The sequence below is a fragment of the Ambystoma mexicanum genome, chromosome 3q, assembly GCF_040938575.1.
Source record: "Ambystoma mexicanum isolate Mex_15411 chromosome 3q, UKY_AmexF1_1, whole genome shotgun sequence".
Classification (NCBI taxonomy): domain Eukaryota; kingdom Metazoa; phylum Chordata; class Amphibia; order Caudata; family Ambystomatidae; genus Ambystoma; species Ambystoma mexicanum.
The window spans coordinates 597,144,861-597,166,459 of NC_090926.1; the positions used below are offsets into that span (position 1 = coordinate 597,144,861).

A 21,599-nucleotide genomic window follows, 5' to 3' on the forward strand; every position below is an offset into this window, starting at 1 on the left:
TACCAGGAGGGGCCAAAGAAAATCTTTAATTTCTTCTGGCCCGACTTCATGAAGATTAAAGTCGTTCGTGGAGCGTTCCCGACAGGCCGGGCCTCTGGGAGACAGGAAGGCCTGGGCACGAATAGACGCTTTTCATGCACTAGTCAGTGGGTTGACTGTACTCCCTTTCAAATGGCCATTAGGAGTTGTTAAGCTGATATGTGACTGACTCCGCTCCAGCCCTACAGAACATTGTAAAATCTCCCAGACATTAATTTTAATTGTGGTGCAACGTTAATGGAAGGCAGACAAGCCTTACATAAGACTGTTTAAAGCCTTTAATTAACGTTACGTCCCATTTTCATTTATTTGTATGGCGAAGAGGAGGGGCGGAATGCAACTTGTGTTTCCGCCACCACCCTTCCGCTATGCCATACAAATGCATTGGCGCCAGCCTGCATTTTTAATGCCGGCTCAAATGCTGAGGATTCATATGCTGTCCGCCGGCTTTATATGCCAGCATGAAGCAGGCGGATCGCATAGGGATCCATAGGGACAGTGTTTAATTGCAAATGTAAACGCTGCCTGGCATGCGAGCATGACAGGTGGCGTGTACTTATTTGCACGACAGAGTGCAAATCTGCAGGCAAAAGGTAGAGTACAAGCGTGTACGTCACCTTTTGGCCTGCACATTTGCACTCCACCGTGCAAATGAGCAAAATGTGGCAGCAGGGAGCCGCCTATGTTTATCTCTACACGTGATGGCTCCCCGCCACCAAAATACACCCTGGAGCAAAATCAGCTCCCCGGTGTTTCGGTAGACCATGCACCCCTTTATGCTTTAAAGCTTTCTGTTTAGTACAATCCCAGGAATTGTGCTAAGAATTCCTCCTCAGCAGTCCCATATCGACCTCCTAGCAGGTAGGTCATGGGGAGAGCTCTGCACACAGTGTAACGATCGACAGGGGGGCACCTTTCATTCCGAAGGGCATTTTGGGGACCAATAACCAAAACCCAGAAAGCGAACGAACTTCCACCATATGCACCATTTCATGTGCACCTGCCAGGGGAAAAAAAACTAATATCTGAATGTTTCCCTAGCGTGTTTCAGACTCTCAGGAGTATTTGAAGGGGTCTGTGTTGTTTCCACGTCTTGTTGACGCAGGCAGCAGTGTAAAAAGAAAGCCACTCCAGTCTAGGTAACTTTAGCTTCAAAGCCATTTTACTTGGAACTTTAACATCAGCATTTTATTTTTCCGTCAAGTGCGTGAAAGGGAGCTCAGGGGAGGGTAGGAATAACACACGCTGTTGGGCGGGGTGTTTTGGCGGCGGTCAGCTGGGCTTTTGCCGAAGCGAGTAGCGTCTACGGATCTCAATACAGGTGAGGAGGGAAGGCCTCGGCGATAGCGTGGATGGCATAGCTCTCAACCATTTGTGTCACAAAGGCGGGTGAAAACAACCGATTTTAATTTTGGCGGGTGAGAGGCCCATTGAAACGAATGGGCGCGCTGGAGGCTTGGCGGGTGAGTCAGCTGTTTACAAGGCGGGTGACACCCGCCAAAAGCGTGTGAGTTGAGACTTCTGCCGCCAGACGGAAGGCCCAGTAGATATTTCCTGGCGCGATGACGCACTGACGCTGGTGCGCGCGCCCATGGGCGCTGCGTGTGATTCTTTACTTGGTGCGGCGGTTGCCGAAGTAGCGCCTGTAGGCGGCGGGGAAGCCGTGGCGCATGGCATAACGCTCGCACAGATCATAGTCGTCGCAGATTTCCCTTTGGCGCTCCTGTGGGCTTTTCGTCTGCTCCCGGATCCTGTGAAAAGAGAAAATATTGTGAGGAGAGGCGAATATGTGGGCAGGACTACACATTCCTCATTTGTGCTATCTAGGTGTGGGATTTATCTCGAGTTAATTTGCCCACAGATGCAGGCTCCGGGGCTGGTGGGGACTTGCTACGTGACTGATTGGGCACGTAATACGCTCTGTGGAGCAGTGTCAATGGGGAAAGCATCACTACAGGCCTTTCCCTCGTGATGTCAGCAATGTGCACCAGGCCATGTGCCGCAAGGTGTCCATCAGTGCTACCCGGCAAGCAGAAGATGGTTGCTACCCACATCCCTTAGGATGAGCCAGGGGTATTGCTGGGTCTTGAAAAGATCCGGGCTACGCTAATTTCGGGACAGGGGCTAGCTAGCCTTTTTGGTTGTAACCCCTGAGCTTGCAGCTGGGGCTACACCCAAAAGACCTGGGGCTATAGCCCCCTCAGCCCCCCCACCCCCAGCAATGCCTCTGGGTCGAGCACTTAATGGCGGATTTTCTGTTCTAAATAGACAGGGATTGGCTGTGACAGTACCAGTGAGATAGCCCACAGTACTAACTTCACTGTGTCTTTTAGGACCCTTAGAGAAAACCTGAGCCGATATAAGTAAGTTTGACTAATTTAGTGCAGGCGTGGGGATGTCCTAAAAAGCCCCAGCCACCATATTATTCTCTCATGGATTTCCCCCCAAAAGTTTGATCCCTAAATGTATTAAAATTATAATCCAATGCATATCTATATTTTTTTAAGGCATGTAATCACCAGTTGAACAACAGTGAACAGCAACCTATTTTTACAAATACTTTAATCCCAACCCCTCACCCCCAACATGAGTTCTCCAATTTATCTCCCTGGAAGTCATTTTACAAAGAATCTATCCAACTCCTCTAACTCCTCTAATATTCAGGCCACGATTTTGTTGTTACAATATTTCAATATTAGGTTTCAGCACAAGGAAACACATTTGCTAACTCTGAACACTGAATGGGATAGTCTGGATTGGTGGTCTTTCAGAATCCCTCAAAAATGCCCCCACGCTCCAGTCCCTGCTCCAAGGCGTGTAACATTGGGAGGGTGAGATGCAGACACACAGACACCTCAAAACACCTTGCCCACCCTCTGGCCAATGGGGCCCTATCGGCTGAAAAGATAATTTACTCTCTTCTTTTGGTCCTGTACTTCTCCCCCTCATACACACAATGCTCCACAAATGGCCCCTGGAAGGAGATCCTCTCTCGGAGAGGCTAGCTCATTCAATGCATGACATCTCTCCGTCCCTGGCTACCACAGTGGGGCTCATTTTAAAGCTTGGGGTGCAAAAAGAGTGTAAAAACGAGGTGTAAAAGTCTTATGCCCGTTTTAGACTTGTTTTACTGCTCTGAGGCCTCTTAAGTGTTTTTCAGGCTGAATGGGACATGGGACGGGAAATCAGTGCCCCTCCTCATTCTCCCCCCTCTGCCTGTAAAACCTCTTTGTTGTATGCCTGCATATGTTCATGCAGGTGTAAACAAACGGATTCCTATTCCATTGCAAATGGCGTCGCCAAAGTGTTATTTGCAGGCACCATTTACATGCTTTAATAAACGGGTAGTAAACGTTAAGCCAAGGCGATTTCACCTGGTTTTACTTATTTACCTCTGTTTTTATAAAAGTAGAACATTACATGCAGTGGACATAACAGCGCATAAGTGCTATCATTGGCTGTCTCCTGGACGCAATTAGCAGTTTTAAAAATATGAAACCCAATGTGTTGTTTTGTAGCTTTCTGAACCTTTTTTTACTGGTGATGTGGGTATCGGGAGCTTGTCTCCACACACCCTCCCATCCTAAGTTTACTGACATTGTGACTAGTAGCAGAGGCAGCTTTTAGTGCCGAGGGGGTGGGGATAATAGGGTGCCAACGGGAGGCTGGTGGGTGCACTGGGCACCAGGAGGGAACTGGGAGGGGGGATTTGGGGGATTCACCCCGCTGCCTCCACCTGGTTCCGCCACTGAGTAACGCTAAAATGCCTGACGGTTCCCATCCATTTCCAGGCCTGCAGTAGTTCAATGGGACGTGCTTTACTTATTATGACTGTCAGGGCCGGGCCTAGGAATGTGCAGCTGCACTTGGCCCAGTGCCTGCTAGTGCCCTGCACCGAGGGTGCCCTTGACTCCCTCTTCGTGCAGGCTGCAGCGTGGGTTACGAGCTCAGAGTCCCTATGCTTGCTACAGTCCACTCTGAGCACATGGACAGCACATGCTGCAGGCTGCATGAAAGGGAAGCTTATTTTTTGTTGTGGGCCAACCTCCTGCTGTGACGCTGGCAAGACAAATGCCACTCTTCCAGCGGCTGAATAGGCCTCATAAGCTCTGCTGATCGCTTTAAAACTGGGTGTGATTTACTAGTGATGGCCTATTTAAGAGACCATTGTTGTGGACAAGGCGTTCTTAACATGTTAAGAACTGCAAAGGGGCATTTCTATTTTGAAAGCACATGCAAAGCAGCAGTCATCTGCCTAAAATCCATGCCTTCCTCCAGTGCAATTAAACGTATTGCACAAAACCGTTTTAGCTATTTGCCTTATTTCCACATGTTTATATTTACGAAGCCAAAAAAGCGTTTAAGTAGAATGTTACATTTTCCTCACATTGTATATGAAGCCTGCAAGTGAGCCATGAATATTTACCAAGGATGTGACAAGAGAGATTGTCATCCTGGACTCGAGGGGATATTTTCTCTTGTTCTGGCCCTGTACTGAAGTCAATACATGTGGGTGGACAGCGTCCGTCCACTTTTTTCAATGGCTGGACGCAACCCCAGTTTTTGAGGCCAGCTTTAAAAAAAGTTTGCTTGCTCAAGTGTTTAGCTACTAGAATTTCACACCAGTTGGTCATGTTTCCAATGCAGACGCTTACCCACAGGAACACATAAAAGTGCCATGTCTCATGCTTGGATTTTGTTTTCTTTGGAATATTTCATTATAAATTGTTGGCCTTAAAAGGTGGGCACCTTTTATGCTTTGCTAGTGTAGTTATTGGTAATTTTCCTCTCAGGTTATTTATATATATATTTGTTTTGTTTTACCATGTTCTTACTCCTACCTACATACGTAGTGGTCATTATCTTGTGATGCCACTTTCTGTGGTCCCTTCCTGTGATGTCATGAAATGCAAATGAAGGGGCCCACACTTAATTTGCTCCACTTGGTCCCACAAATCCTAGGGCTGGCCGTGATGACAGCGCATCATGTAGAGTAGCCCAATTTACTGTCAAGCCCTCTTTCTCCTCTTCTAAACCTGTATCTCTCTCACCACACACAGGGAATGCACAGAGGCCTCTTTTGTTGTAGCCAAAAGTGGTCTACTCGGAGCGGGGTCTTTGCAGCGCTGCCGCAATGGCACTATACTATTTGCTTTTCCTGTATAGACTGGTGTCTAATGTTCCAAATTCAGGACTCTGAAGATCGTGGCAGCTAAAGAGAAACAGTGCTTCTGGAATGGCAACAGGGGCCGACTTGAATTCATACATTGGGATTAGAGTTTTCCTTGCACAAGTGACAGGGGTAAGTATTCCTAGGGCGTGAACCCCAAGTGGATTGCCCCTGTAATCTAAGGGATGAGCCTCATTTGAGGCAAACTGGCAAGAAGGAGGCACGAGATGCCAGCTACTTCCCAAGAAGGCTATGGGTGTCATTTCCGATCAGGTTTAGGTATGCTGAAACCACCAGGGGCATATTTTTTTTGTTGCTGAAAATGTACATTTCTTAGGAGTACAGACTTTCAAAACTCGCAGCAGATTTTAGATTCGCCTACACATTTTTAAATGTTTGGAGGGCTCCAGCAGATTTCCCCTCTGTAATTCTGGAATTTCAGACTCTGCAGAAGTATGAAAAATGTTTCTGCCGATTTTCACAAATGTTTCTGTATATTTGCATTGCCTCTGCTCGAGAGATAACTAGTGAATACCCAAACGGCAGTAAAGTAAATTGCACATGTCGCACAGATAACGGTTCAGATTGCCTTGAAAGGTACTTACAAACACGCCAAATAACAAGCCCCATTTATACAAATCAAGAGCACCTGTAAAGTAATTAGGACCTGTTCCACCCTCAACCCTGTACCCCATTGGAGACCACGCTCTGCAATGCTGGAAGAATGTATGTGGCCTTCGAGACTGAAGTCGGCATTACTGCTTTGAAAGACAGCTCTTTAATCACCCCCAAATTGAGCTACCATATTTTAGGAGATGCCCAGATGAGGAGAGCGACGTGCCTCAAAGTCCTACAACAGAATTCGGGTAACTGTGGACCTCAGTCCTTTAATTGCAAGGAGAGCAGAAGCTGACATGTCGCTCAGATTTGCGGCATGGTAAAACGTCAGGAGCACAGTGTGTCGTTGCCCACATGCCCCATCAGCTGGTGTTGCCCCGGTCACTGTCGACACAGGAAGCACTTGCTGGTGCTAGCCACTTCTGTTTGCACTTGTCGCCTGGTGACTATTCCCAAAAATGAACCAGAATGTGTCTCCTAGTCCCAATTGAGGATATCCACAGTGCAGAAGGCACAGCCCCCCCCCCACCCCAGTGCCAGCAGACATTGCTTCCACCAGACCCGCTCGACCACTCCCTAAATAACCCTTACTGCCCCGAGGGAGCCTCATTGGGTCTGCCAACCCTCGTACTAGGACCTGGATGACTGGGTGTTGTCGGAAAGAGGGCACCAGAGATCTAAACAACTTCAATAAGGACGTTACGCAAGACAGAGGCTGTGAAACTAAAACAAGTATTTTTGATAATGCTCATACCACGCAGGGTCGCACTGGGGCATACAATTGTCCTGGGCACCAATGAAAAAGTGGCCCACAATTGCAAATGGCAATTCAAACCTTTTGTGACAGACTGTTTGGTACCCAAGGGGGACCCATGGAGGAGGTTTTTGATAAAATGCTATGCAAATTGTGTATTTTAAAGAATATGCATTCAGTAACACTGGTCCAAACTGCTAGCCACTGGTCAGATACTGCCACATGCCAGTAACTCATCAAACTGGCCCACATGGGCCAAAAAAGTGGGCCACTTTGACCCACAAAAATGCCCACACTAACATTTTGTGTTTTCCCTTCATACCAGTGAACCTGATTGTGAGTTGCTGACCACCCCAAGCAGCAGAGAACCTCTTTCAAGGTAAATCTGGCAGCAGCCTATACCCTGCTCCCGTCTCTCAGGAACGCTGCCATCTTTACGGCACCACCTGTACTGGCTGTGACCAGATACCTGTTACTTGAGGGCCTATGGTCTGCCCGCATGGGGGCCATGCTCCTGGGGCAAGGGCCCTGTGTCGTCTAGTGAGGTACACCGACCTAACAGTGTCCTAATTTCCTTTGACTGCGCCAGCTGTGCGATCCCCACTCAAGAGCGAGAACCCTGCCAGGCTCAAAGTCCTCTATTGGATTGTGGTGCGAATTAGGAAGTACCACAGAGACTATTTAATGCATGCTCTCGTTTTTATGTCAGTTGTACTGTGTAGGCTTTTGGAGAATACCATAATAAACTATTATAAACACTACCGGTTTTGCCTTGAGTTTGCTAGATCTTTACCTGTGTACTTAAATGTGTCTCTACATTTTGACAACCATTTCCCCATTGGGCTTGCCCTATGCTCCTAGAAGGTAAGTCAAAAGACAACTCAAGACAGCTATTTGGCTTCTTCTCCGGGAATCTATTTCTTGGCTGGGTGCTATGGGAGCCCAATAGAAGTATTACCTCCCTTCTCCACCCGCCCTCTCACATCCATTCCTCCGCAATTTCTAAGCTTCTCCTGGAGCAGTGACATGAGTTGGGTCTTGCCCTGAAGGGAAAGTTCTGATTGATTTTAGGAGCCATTCTCCAAATTCACGCATTTCTAGCATTTTCTAGATAAAGGAGTTGTTCTCACCGCTCATTGACCCTTGCGTTCCTCCTCTGCTGGTATGTCATGAACGTGTTGGCTCTCCGTGGACTGACGAAGGGGCCTAGACAAGAAAGGGAAGGGTTAATCTTTTAGATCTTATAAAAGTGAAATCCCAAACAGCGTGGATGAGCGCTGCACCGCTTCAAAGTTTTCCAAAGTTATCAAAAGAATGGGCACATTATCTTTCATGTCTAAAAACAGAGCTTTTGAAGGAATTTCCATGTAAAGAATGCTTCAAAATGAGGAATTCTATGACCGGTACAAAATAGGTAAAAGCCAAACCCAGTACAGAGTCACTGTACCTGGACCAGCTAACAGGATGGCGCCAGGTCTAAAGGACATGGCTTTTCCAGTCCTGCGCTGACTTTTAACATACTTATAAGTACAGGACATTGCTTTCGTTAAGTTTAATTGACAACATGATTTATGCACTTGCTGTCAATGATTTATGAGAAGGAAAGCACGAGGCAGACAAAGTGGGGCCTTGGTGACCTGGAGTCCTCTGCTCACCCTAAACACAACCAAGAGAAAAACAGAGCAACAGACATTAAAAAAAAAAAACACAAATCTGATACTTTGGGCCTCATTACACGGTAGGCGGAAAACCATGGCGCAGTTAGCGCCATGGTTCATGCCGGTAAAATACCGGCACCGCCTTGGTGGAAAGGGGAATTACCGCCCCACTCCAAGGTTGGCGGGGCGGTAATTCCCCCTTCCACCATTGCCCTTCCCCATTCCCATTTTTGCCCCATAGGGCATAATGGGAAAGGGGAAGGTGCTAATTACGGCACCGCAAATTGCGGTACCGTAATTAGCTCCCTGGGTCCCTTTGCGGGTTGGTTTTTAACGCCTGCAAAAAGCAGGCATTAAATTCCCCAACCCGCAAAGGGACCCCGTAGTAAGGCAGTAAGGATTTACCGGTACCGGTAAAATACCGGTACCGGTAAACCCTTACCGCCTACCGTGTAATGAGGCCCTTTATCTATGAGGCACATCGTTTTTTTGTTTCACACAAAAGCATGTTTTGCCCTTCACATTTTACCCCAGGTCTGGGGGGTGGAGGGAGCAGGCCCAGCCATCTCCCATTAGAGTGAAGGCTCGCCCAGGGTCACCCAAGGGAAGGGGGCCTTGAGTGACACGGCAGACCGAAGCTTCAGCGGGAAACAAGTAGGAAAGCTATTTTTTTGTTCTCTATTTATATGTGTACAATGTAATATCTGTATTTTGCATTCGTTAGGGGCATGTCAGATATATGTACATGGTATGGGTCAGTGAGTGGTGGGAGAATGAGTATGAATGTAATTGTGTATGTGTTTATGAATGTTCTTGCTGCTTGGGTGCCTGTGTGGAGAAAGCAGTGTGAGTAGATGTGAGAGAATGTGTATGGGGGATGAATGTGATTATGTGTGTGTGCAAAACTCTGGGAGGCCGGGGATCGCTGGAGCTTTTCTGACATTTTCTACAGTGACATGGCATGTTTACTGGCATTTTCGGGCAAAGCCAACTTCATGTGTGTTATTATGTGGCTAGATTGGCATTTTTATGCTGCCCGTCTAGCCATTGCTTACTGTGGCATGACGTTTGTTTTCGGGACATCTATGATAAAGCAAGCATGATATGTGTTATTATGTGGCTACACTGGTATTTTGGTGAGCCAGTCTAGCCATTTCTTACTGTGTCATGACATTTATTGCTGGGCATCTTTAATAAAGCAAGCATGATTAGTGGTATGACATTACTAGACTGGCATTTTGGAGCAGCAGCCTAGCTATTTCTTACTGTGGCATGATTTTTTCACTGAGCATTTATGATTAAAGCAAGTGTAAAAAGTGTTCTTATGTGTCTAGACTGGCCTACATTGGAACCAGTTTGGACATGCTTTCTTATTGTGGCATGGAACTTTTAATGGCCAACCGTACAGGAGTATGTTCCTGCACAGGGGTACTGGCATAAATTGGCAGACAGCTTTGACATGTTTTTTTTATAGTATAATTACTGGCATTATGCGTAGAGCGAACACCAGTATAATCTTATATGGTAATACTGGTATATATTGGTGGAGCCAGTGTGGAAATGTATGAGCATGGCCAGCATGACATTTTTTTTATACTGGCATATATTGCGGGGAAAGACATGAACATGCATTGGGAAATGCTCCTGTGCGCTTTTGGTTACTTGCATCAATTGGATTTATTCACGAATTACCCTACAAAACAGATTGCAAACGTTCTTGCCTTTTGCCAAATGTTTCATAGAAAGTGGGCTATATAATGTTTCATTTTAACCCATTATTAAAAACATTTTCTCAGGGGTCGAGAGACTTCCCGACCCCACAAACCAGTTTTCATTGGTTCAGACTGCACTGCTATGCTTGGTCACAATCGCATATTTGTAGCAAATATTTACACACTCCAATAAAACAACTCACCGGCCACCATTGGTGGCTGGTATATTTGGGGGCCCAGCACCACCCCCTGTCTTCCTAGCTGGTTGAAACATTTAAGCTTTGATTACAAAACGCGCATACATCTTTCACCTGCAGCAGTGCGTGCCCCTGCAGGGGCAGGATCATCCTGGACATTGCTTAGATGTGGTGGTCTGCGCAGGCCAGGAGTGTGCCGTGACCCCTGCTTTGTTAAAGCGCTTGGGGGAGGGGGCCCTCAGTATGGCTCGCTGGAGGTCCCCACATTTTTTGCTAACCCACCGGTTTTACAAGATGCCTTTAAGAACTGAATACTCACTTTTGGATTAGTGACTGAATAATCAGTTTCAACTCTGAAGCCACGTTTATTGACTTTTGTACTCTTTCTTAAGACTAAAGGCTTCTTTTCTTTGCGTTTACAAGGCTGGATTTTCCTTGAGCTCTCTGTCGGCTGTGATTATTCACCGCATTTGTTTTTGGAAATATAGAAATGTAAAATGTTTTAACGACAAAACAATGTACTTTACATTTCAAAAGAGAATGAAAGCCTAACGCCCGAATTAGAATATAACACCCAAATATGTTATTATATAAAAACAATGAAGGGAAACACATCAAGGGCAAATGAAACGAGGCTGTGCATTGGCAAACCTGCTGCATGCTGCACTCCGGCTTGCATTCCACCTCAAGTGTCAGAGAGTAAAACAGTGCATGCTGGGGAAGCCTGGATACACAGAAGTTCTTGTTTGATTAACATTCCAAATTGTGAAAGCACAGGGGGCGCAGAAGAAACCCCATGTGTGATTGAATTGGATGTACAGGGTGCATTTTAAAAGATGACTGTTTGATCGTAACATTTTGATTGTGCCCATTATATCTTTTTTTCCCTTTCTTATAATGGGGAATCCAACCTGTACGGCTTTTCCCTCTCCCCCTTCCCTCGACCCTCATTTCCGCCTATCCCCATTTCTGCCTACCCCCTATCTAGCTATACAGCTCTTTTATAGTAGCGATCAAATAGCTACAACCAAACTGTCCACTGGAAACAATAAAGAACCAAGATAAATGGTGGGGCTGGTGCTGCAAGCCAGTTATGTGGCAAACATACCAATGGTATATAAGGCACTATATAAATGCGAGATAACATAACATAACATATAGGTTTTAAGGCGTTTCCTTAATCCAGAATGGTCTCTGATGTTAATCTGGAAGAGCATTCCATAAGCGAGAAGCCTATTCTGCAAATGCTTTCCCGCCAAATCTCTCTTTCCTAAATCTAGGATGTGGCACGCGGTTGCGAACAGTGGTTCATAAATATGTGTTGGAAGTACAGGGGCATATTTTCTGTTTTTGAAACCAATGACCTTTGCTACCCTGATCCTTGTAGATGGCACTAGTAGTCTTAAAGGGAATCCTGTCCTGCCAGCTGGCAATGTAACAGTAGGTGATACATTCGGGACATTCTGCACCAAGTTTAGGCCCTTAAATTCTCCCTTAGATAGGGCCAGGTAGACAGCACAGCAGTAGTCCAGCCTTGATGAAAAAAGGTGTTGACTAATATGTGGTGCAAAATGGCAAAGAGGTGCAGGATCCTCCTGAGCACCTTCAGCTGGAAGAAGCAAGTCTATGACGCTGCCCCTATCTGTGGATTAGGGATCATAGATCATCAGCCAGAACGGCCAGTTTCCTCTCTTTTCTAACCAGTTATGGGCACGATCCCAGCTAGCTCGGCCAGGTGGATTTATTCCAGAGATCGTTGCCACAGAGGAGAATCCACTTCTTGCTGGGATTGAATTTAAGTCTATTTTCTAGGCATCGGGCAGACCATGGCCATGTACTCTGCAAACCCAGGGTGAAATATTTCAGGTCTTGCTCAAGGTGTAGGATGGCCTATGTGTCATCCGCCTAGGTGTAAAAATGCTTTCTGTGTTCCCTAAGAAGGAGGGAAAGGGGCTATACTCAGTGACTGTGCCCTGTGAACACAGATGCACACTATTAAGGTTAATTACGGAAGGCCAGGCACATTACCCAAGTGAGGAGTTATGGCATATGCTCCACTTTATGATGTTATTGTAACAAGGTGGGGTATCCTAATGGATCGTTTCTGAGATCATTTTGTTCTCTGTTGTTTCAATGTCCTTATGTGGTGCATCAAGTCTACCTCCCTACGCGGTGGTAATTAAACCATTCTAAGATACACAAGATACGTCTTGTCTAGTTGGTTTGTTAAGATTTTTTTTAATTACCCTATTTTATTATTGTCTATGTTTTTCTTCATAACTGAAATTGTACAAACTTTTTGAGTCTAATTACTGAACAATATATATATACTGAACATATATTCAAACAAAACATACATAAATATTTTGGGTGAAAGCTGTCTTCAACAATAAATCAAGGGACTAAATAGCATAACATACACAGATGAACCATGAACCTAATTAAAGTGACACAGAATTCATTCAGTGACTTCCCAAAGCTTTTATTTGTTCTGACAACTGTGGGATGTCTTGACCCACTTTTGCTCTGCCATGCGGCATCCCTGTGTTCTGATGGGGCCAGAAATCCTAAAATGGCCGCAAAACCCTTGTGCGTTGCAAAATCGGTGAATTTGCAACACAAAAAGATGACGGCCCAATCTGCCATGCATGTTGTCAGTGGTGGAACAGAGATCTCACTCCTAAAACAGGTCACTGGGCTTCACAACAAGTAAAAATGGAGCACAGAGGGAAAAACAGTGCTTTGCTGAAAGAAATCCAAAATCTTGCTTTTAAATCCTTTTTTCTTGGTTGCTGAAACTGCAGAATGCCGGTACAAAACACCCTCAAACATCCAATATTCTTGCTGGGTGTTACAATTCACTTAGTTCAAGAAATCATTGTGAACTTACAATATCCCGAAAAGCTGAATGTGTCATAAAAACATCCACAGCAAAAGTTGCCTGTTTGCAATGTAAATGGCCTGTTACTGAGAGCAACCTATGTTATAATTGTTAACCCCATGGTTTAGAATAGGAAATAAGTGTTCTGGCTGCTAGTTTGAAATCACAAGTTTTTTTAAACCAGAAATAACATTTAATTTAAACCTGGTCAAAGCCACCCAAACCAGTATAACAACTTCCCCCTGAGAGGCTAGGCCTCTCCCTTCTGCTTGCCTCCACCAGGAAATCACACCCAAGTGATGATTATGCAGGGGGAAGGAGACAATGGACTTCCTCCAGCTCAAAGGAGTGACAAGTGTGAAGGGTCTTAAATGGCCTGGGCCCAGGAGGAACTGGGAGGAAACTGCTTCTGAACTGAAAAGAGACAGAAGGAGGCGGAGACAAACAACCATTTGTTGCTTAATAAGAACAAAAGACACATTTTAACAAGACTGACAAATTACTGTGTAAAATTGTTAAAAACACAAACACAACAGCATTGTTAATGTAAATATTGGCTTCACATTTTAAAAGGTGCCAGAACTCTGTGACATGTTCTAGGAAGAGGCAGCAGAAAATGTGATATTACACAAAATGTATTTTTGATAGAAGTATGAAACTTCATACACTTATGCCCATGTTCAACCCGCACATTTGTACAAATTCTCTGATAAACTGGACATTCTGTTCCTGATAAAAAGGGCGAAATTTGGTGGAAAGCAGACACAAGATCCTACAGCGACTGGTTTTTGTGGAGTAGCTGCTACACAAAATACATTATCTATATATATGATTGTTATAAAGGTTGCACACATGGAAATATGTATTGTACCAAAAGTAGGTTTTGTGTTCAAGAGGCTAGGGGTGGACTCTAGGCCTCGTAAACTCACATTATCATAAAGATGATACACTGTTTTTCCCCTCCTATCAAGGAAGAGAAGAGACCCTGACCAATCCCTGGAAAGGGGGCACGCTTAGGATGAACCAGCAAACACACACCTTTATCATAAGCATAAATAGCCACAGCTCAGCACTCAGAAAAGACAGACAGATTCACCCACTAACCGATTGCTGGCGGAGCACCCTGCTAGAGAACCATCTATCTTCCTTGCTCCAGACTCCAGAAACTTGGCAAAACAGAAAGGGCCATCCCATTAGCTGAACCATTTTCAGCTAGGCCTTAAATTCCGGAACCAGAATCCCAACCTAAGGGGAACATCAAACAAACAGCCGGGCTGTGCTGTACTGCTGCCTGCTAAAAGAATTATCATCAAAACCATGAGATCCAATCCAGTCCGGTGCCGAGCTGTGACCAGAGCCATTGCAGACCCAATCCAGTCCTGTGCCGTGCTGTGAACAGACCCAGTCCAGTCCGGTGTGTGCTCAGCTGTCTATCAGGTTCCCTTCCCTGACCAGAAATCTTGATGGACCAGAATCCTGACGATTCTGTGTAAAAACATATCTAGTGAGTATCTATGGATAGGACTGTGTCACTAGCATATGTACTGTCCATAGTTAATCCCTATCTTAACCCATCCTATCTTGTCTTCGAAACCTGATATTGTTAGGAGTATTTTGAATTGTCAGAACTTTCTTGCGCTAAGTTTCTCTCATTTGCTTTCTAAAATCATAAATCATTAGTGTTGTGAATAAATAAATTGAAACCCAGAAAGAAAGTGAATATCCACCACGTGAAGGGTCCCTGGCCAGGACTGTGGAGATTCATTTGTGGCATTCTCTTTTTCTATAGTCATAATCTAGTATAAGAAATCCTTTTTGTCTTTTAAAAGTGCATAACTGTTTTCCCATTCTTGCGCCTATCTAAAAAAATGACCTCCACTAAAACGTCCATAACTTCCTCAATTCTTGTGCTAGAAACAAAATTGCTTGTAGCTAACATCCACAGCTTTAATTTGCATAAAAAACTGCATCCCAAATCCATATAGTTCTCCTATAATCGCGATTACCGCGCGCTGAAAAGTTGGCTACAAATTTTCATTTAGGGAAATTCTGAGACGTGTAAAACAGCTTTTGATTGCTCCCGACCTCAGTTTTAAGATTTCACATTGCTTCTTAGTAGTAAATCATTGCTAGTGTTTGTCTGTAACTATCCAAAGCGGCTCCCATAAGAATTTAAACAATTTCAGCAATTTAAATCATATTTAGTGTTTTACCCAATCCATTCCCAAGATAACTTTAAAAACCATTTTTGACAGCTTGCCAATCAATTCTGTTTTCTCTTGTGTTGCTGGGGGGAAATTGGGATTGATATTTTGTCTGAATCCTGCCATTCCTGAATACCTGCTCTCTCTTCTCATCTCTTTACATTGCCTGTTGGGGGGTTGAGGGGTGTGCAGAGGGAACTAGTAACCACACTGATATTTGATCTGAACACACATCCAAAAGTATAATTTTTGTGCTGAATTGTTTTTGCTCACTATTACTCCTTGTATATTAAAGAGATTATTTAGTGTGCCTCTTAAACATATTGTGATAAATTGATAAATACATAAATAAATATTCTTATTTTGCAAACCAGCCTGATTCCTGGTTCAGTGTGACCGGGGGGCAGGGGGTTTCCAAGGGAGGGGCGTGATATGAGTGGTACATCGTTTTCATGATAAAATAACTTTTAGACACAAATAAATAAGGATTTCAATTGTGCATTACATGCTAGGCATTGACTTAGGTGAAGTGCCGGATTGAAATCACTTACACAACTACATCTGTAGTCCATCTGTGGCATTGGGGTCTACATAAAGACCATGGGTCGACTAGAGGATTGGTTTTTGTGACTAGCAGCACAAACAATAGACCAGAACCCAACCCAGAGCCACCTTTAAAAACGTATTGATCCATTCAACTATATCAGGCGAATAGAAGCAACACAGTACTCCCCTTGTTGCACTACATAGACACCTAAACCTTGGTCTTTATGTAGACCCCAATGCCACAGATACACTACAGATGTAGGTGTCATAATAAATCAAAGCTTTGGGAAGTCACTGAATCAATTCTGTGTCACTTTACTTAAGTTCATGGTTCATCTGTGTATGTTATGCTATTTTGTTCCTTGATTTATTGTTCAAGGCAGCTACCTTACTTTGATTGGGTTTTAGCTATCCTCTCAGTGTCTTCCGTTATGTTTATCATAATTATGGTGTTCTCTCCAAAATCCTCACACCACGGCTTATTTTGGAAATCCATCTCAACACCTGTAATGCTGAAGCTCTTGAGAGGACGACAACACATGTATAAAAGGCCCAGGGCTCTAGTATATAGTGCCATCTATGCAACATCATCAAAAATGTTTTAGTACTGTCCCGATATCAAAGAGTGTACCACTCTTTTCTCTGTGACCGACCAAATGTCAGTGTCAAGGCCCCTCCTAAGTAGTACCTTCCATTCATTTAATATTGTATGTGGATCAAAGGCTGACAGAGACAGAAGGGCCTTGTGTAGTCTAGAGACCATTCGTCCCTCTTACCCATCAGTTGAGAACAACCCTTCTAGCACGGTTAACTCTCATACCAATTTCCTTTGTCGGTGGGGATCCAATAATTTTCCCTTAACATGATGGAGTGTCAGGACTCTCAGGGAATTACCTGGGAATGCAAATCCCCTCTAAGGATGTAAAGTCTGTAAGAGCCTTACCCGGAAGGAGGACCTCTTTCCGCTTGTCCGCTGATGATGTGCTGCCTTGCTCTGTCATTGGCGGGAACGCAGCTGTAGAAGTGTGACACCCCAGCTTCCTTTTCTGGCCATTGTGGCGAGTACACCCCCTGTCTGAATTTAAGTGCCCCAAGTCCACTCGACGGTTCCGTGAGCAATACTCCTATAGCGATCGAGCCCTTGACATGCAGGCTGCCTTGTGTGATAAATTCCCTTTGCCCCCACTAGAGGCGCTTGCCTTCGGCTCAGGAGCACACATTTGGGTGGTGGTCACCTACTGAGTCTGCTATGACCGGTTCTAACGCTTCAGTAATGCCTGTTACAATTGTTCATTCTCATGTCATTCATTCGCAAATGTTCAAGGACCGAATGATTTTGCTTTTATTTCCTAACATAAACCAGATGAAGAACGGTGGGATTATATGGCACACGCCTTTTGCAGAAGTTTCTTTATTTTGTACCGAGGCCTGTGAGTCCCCCGTGAAGCACCGAAAGGAGGGCGGTGATGGGATGGCTCTGACTACCTGAGCTCTTTTATTTACTCTGCAGCAGGGACTTCATTGGCAGGCAGTGACTCAGAGAATCGACTGTTTGTTTTTTCAAGAAACTGCTCTTCAGAGAAATGTTCTCTAAATTAATTGAATGTGACTCTCTCATAAAAAATGTGAAAAAAACAGCCTCCAAAGGACCTGATTAAAATTTGTAGTTGACCTGGCACTTCTCCGCTTGTGGAATCTGTGACTTTGTTTGCCATTTTCTTGTGAACTCTCTGTTTTCATTCTCACCTGCATGAGAAGATATGCTGCCGACGTTGGAAGGCGATTGCCAGGACACTGCTCTGTGTTGGGTTATCTACTCTTGAAAATATCCAGTGAATTTAGCAAGTAACGCTGCATTTTCTTTACAAGTGCAGACTGGCGGAGAGTCCTAGGCGTTGGTCCCACGACATCACAATTTCATGTCTGAATGCAAGCAGGAGTAGGTAGGCAATTGTCTGGGGCGGTGCTGATTAGAGTGTCTAAGTGAATGCTGATTAAGGTGAGATGTCTGGGGCAATTCAGAGTATGGTTTGATATCCGAGGCAAAGCTGAATAAGGTTTGCTGTTTGTTAAATGACACAATGCTGAATATTGTTAGATGTCTGCTTAAATGCTGATCAGGGTAGATGTCTGATGATTATTTAGGTTTAGATGTCAGAGAAAATGGTGATGAGGGTTAGATGTCCGAGGCAATGCTGATTAGGTTTATGCAATGCATTTTCACAGAATCGGCCAAAAAGACGAGATAAAAGACCAAATGGGAAATTTGGCTGAATTTCAGCTGTTTGAAAATACTGAATAGCCGAAAAGTTTGACCAAATCCCCCATCCATTGGAGGGGGCTGGTGGTGTCCCCTGCACCTTTGCTCACTAAAGTGTGAGCAAGCACTGCATTGTGAGTGGGGGTTGTCCCAAAAAAAAAAGAAAAAAAGGAAATGACCCTGCAGCGCCGGTTCCTGATCACGGAAGTGAAAGGGAACAGGCGTTGCAGGGACACAGCGGGTTGGCTGCAAGGTAAGTAGGGGGGTGTGGATGGCGGTGGGGGCCAACTCGGAAATGTTCAGGGTAGAAAAGACTGAAGGTTATTTTGGAAAAATAATCTTCTGTCTTTTCTCCCTCCAACATTTCCATCTCAGGCTTTTGTGTGACTGTATTTGGAATAACTGCAGAATGAAGGAGATAGGATGCATCTACATCATGCCCCAGCTAACACACTGGTTTTGTATAATACACTCTGGAGTTGATTTATTGTGCAGAAAATAGGGTACTTGTGTCCAATCTGCAAGCGCAACCCTGTTTGTCGATTCATGGCATCGAATGCGTTGCATTTTTCCAGGACTTGCATGGATTTTGCGCTGGCCTGGCACGCCTGTGCGAGCTGTCGAGGGCATTGTGCGAAGCTCCAAGCAGAGGATGGGTGTGACCTGCACAGAGGGGGCAGAACACCAGAAATGTGGACTAACTTGCGAAGAAGTGGGCACTCCGTGGGATGGCCTGCAGGCAGTCCCTTGCACTCCCTCTATTGTGCGGCAAGAGACGCATTCATGGAATCGATCATGCAACGTCTCGACTGGGAAATGCCCACGCAAGCCCTTTCATAGGATCCGCCAACCTGAAGGTACAATTTAGGCTGGCGTAAGTACACTTGCGCGTACAATTTTCAGTGCGCAGTTGGGATTGCATGCCATATTTTGGGGTGCGTGTACTCAATCAGGGCTCTGATGTAACATAGGGGTGCACGTATGCTATATAGCGGGGTACAGGAACGTTTTACATGGGTTTGCATGCACATTTCTCGAGTTATTGCAGAGTTATGATTTTTCATGTGCATGTTGTCGGAGTGCCAGATACAGTTACGGGGAACCCGCGCATGCTCCCCGAGTGGCAGGCCTGCTTACGGGGGACCCTACACACTGTTTGAAGGGTGCGTGTATTCGCGCCTGGGGGACCGTGCAAAGGTAAGCTGATCTGGGAGTTTCCTGCTTTGCGTGTCGAGTTGCGAATACAGTTACTATGCACAAAAAAATCCATGAATATGCATTGCACACATTTTTCTTTCTGCACGCAGGCTCGCGCAATGTCCATCTCGGCATGCGATTGTTGCACGATTTCTGTTTGAAATTCCATGAATCGGCCCCACAGTACACTTGTAACAGGTATACTTTTTGGAGCACAATTTGGGAAATTTATGAGAAATCCCATGCCTTGAGGAAACCCCAATGGCATGAAACACGTTTTGGCAATTGGGAGGTTGGAAAGAAAATCCACTAGCCAAGACATTCTTACATGGGTCAGAACTGTATTTATGTGCATTGGATGCAAGGGCAAACTCAATGTGACTGAATGAGTTGCTTTGCGGATAAGAATAGATTTGCATTGATGTAGGTAGAATACAAGTTGATACTCGGGCCAAGCAAAAGCGAATTGTGAGTCAACACAGTCCACTTGTGGAATAAGATGCCAAGTCACTGAGTAGCTCAGCATCCTGTGTGTCTTCTGTAATCTTATTACAAATGGCTCCTTGCCTGTCAAAGGAAGTATAACTTTACAGCGTAGCAATGAAAACTTCACCATGACAAGACTGAAAGTCAATTTTCGGTTTCTCCTTCTAAATCTAAAGAGGTTTAAATGATACATATTTTTAGAACATTTCACTAAAACCTCGATTGCTCACAAATAAAGCCTCATTATGACCCTGGCGGTAGCCGTGCCCTTATTAAGGGCACGGCTGCCGCCGGTAATGATTTCTTACCGGGTCCCAGAAAAGGGCAATAACCGGGTCATGCCGACCCGGCAATTGCCCTTTTCTGGGACCCGGTCAAATGAATCCCCATTCCCATTGAGCCCTATAGGGCTCAATGGGAATGGGGAGGATGCTAACAATGGGCCCGTTAATGACGGGCCTGTTGTTAGCATCCTGGACTGCTAGCAGGACCTGCTAAGGACGGCTGGTCTGACCAGGCATTCCTTAGCAGGTCCCGCAGCAGTCCTCGTAATAGGGCAGCCCGTAATGAACAGTGCCAGTCCCATGCCAGCACCATTCATTACGTGGCCAGCTGCCTCCTAATGAGGCCCATTGTATTGCCTTCCTTGCTATTTAATATTTGTTACTAGCTGTACCGGCATATCAATCCCCCATCCAGTACTCATTCTTACTCACTCTTTCTCTGCAATCATTCTCTCTGATCTCCTTTTCTCTTCTTCTCTCTCCCTCTAGCGTCCTCTCGCCCCCTCTTCCTCTCTTTGCCTTTCTGTGTCCCTCTCTCTGTTTCTTATAATTGTCTTACTGAGCAAAGGGCATTATCAAAACCTAGAATAGACATATAAAGTATTTTGTTACAGGTTTTAATTCCAAGATGGACACAATATTGTACTTTTTCAAAATATCCCTATCTGAATGGGGAATGGGACGAATAACACCAGTGAGAGTTCCTGGTCACTTTGCATAAAATCAAAGAGCATTCTGGGAACACAAGAATGACCACAGATCTTTATATTTAACAAGTATATGGTAAAATGCCTGTATGCTTGAATCAAACTAAGTACATAACGCATACTGTACTTGGTGCCCATTTCATTTCTCACAGCACTCACTGTAGCTATAACATCTTTGCAATTTTGATAGCTGGTTTGGGCAGCCACAGGATTTGAATATCAGAATTGAATGTCTGCAACATCATGCATTCCATTGAGGTCATAGGGACATCTTGTCTCATGGTAAGGATGGCTCTGCGCATGCTCTGTTGCTAATGCATTGTAAAGATATAGAATGCACCAACAGCTATGTGGTTGTAGGTGCTCTTGTTCATTTCTGTATTCCACACTTGCCCCTTTCCGCTGCAGGTTGAAAGAGATTGTGATGGATCCCACAGCTTGTCCCACTGCCTGTTATTAGGTGCTACAGGGTATTGTATCTTTTTAGTTTGAGCTGTACACGAGGTGTCTCCAATTGCAGTTTGCTGTCCATTGCATTTGGTACTGATTTGGGATTTTTCAGTGCAGAATACTGGATTAACAGGATTACTGCGTATTAGCGAATGACTCTAAGGGGCTGATGAGTGCATTTTAATGTTGAATGTGGGGAAAGCATGAGTGCATAGAGCGGATGAGTGTGCGGAGCGGATGAGTGCGGGGAGCGGATGAGTTGAATGCGTGGAAAGCACGAGTGCATTGAGCGGACGAGTACGGGGAGCGGATGAATACGAGGAGCGGATGAGTACGGGGAGCGGACGAGTACGGGGAGCGGATGAGTACCATGAGCGGATGAGTACGAGGAACTGTTCAGTGCAGGGAGCGGATGAGTGAAGCGAGCAAATGAGTG

At 45.1% G+C, this 21,599-nt stretch overlaps 1 protein-coding gene across 1 annotated transcript in view; it reads right to left on the minus strand.

Moving 5' to 3' along the window:
* Window positions 1-1,179: 1,179 nt before the first annotated feature.
* Window positions 1,180-21,599, minus strand: part of MGP (matrix Gla protein) — a 41,255-nt gene continuing 20,835 nt past the window's right edge. The window contains exons 4-5 of the mRNA XM_069654456.1: window positions 7,712-7,787; window positions 1,180-1,790 (exon numbers count right to left, since the gene is read on the minus strand). Coding sequence (XP_069510557.1) covers window positions 1,652-1,790; window positions 7,712-7,787 — 215 coding nt within the window. The 3' untranslated portion in view covers window positions 1,180-1,651. The remainder of the gene's footprint in view (window positions 1,791-7,711; window positions 7,788-21,599) is intronic.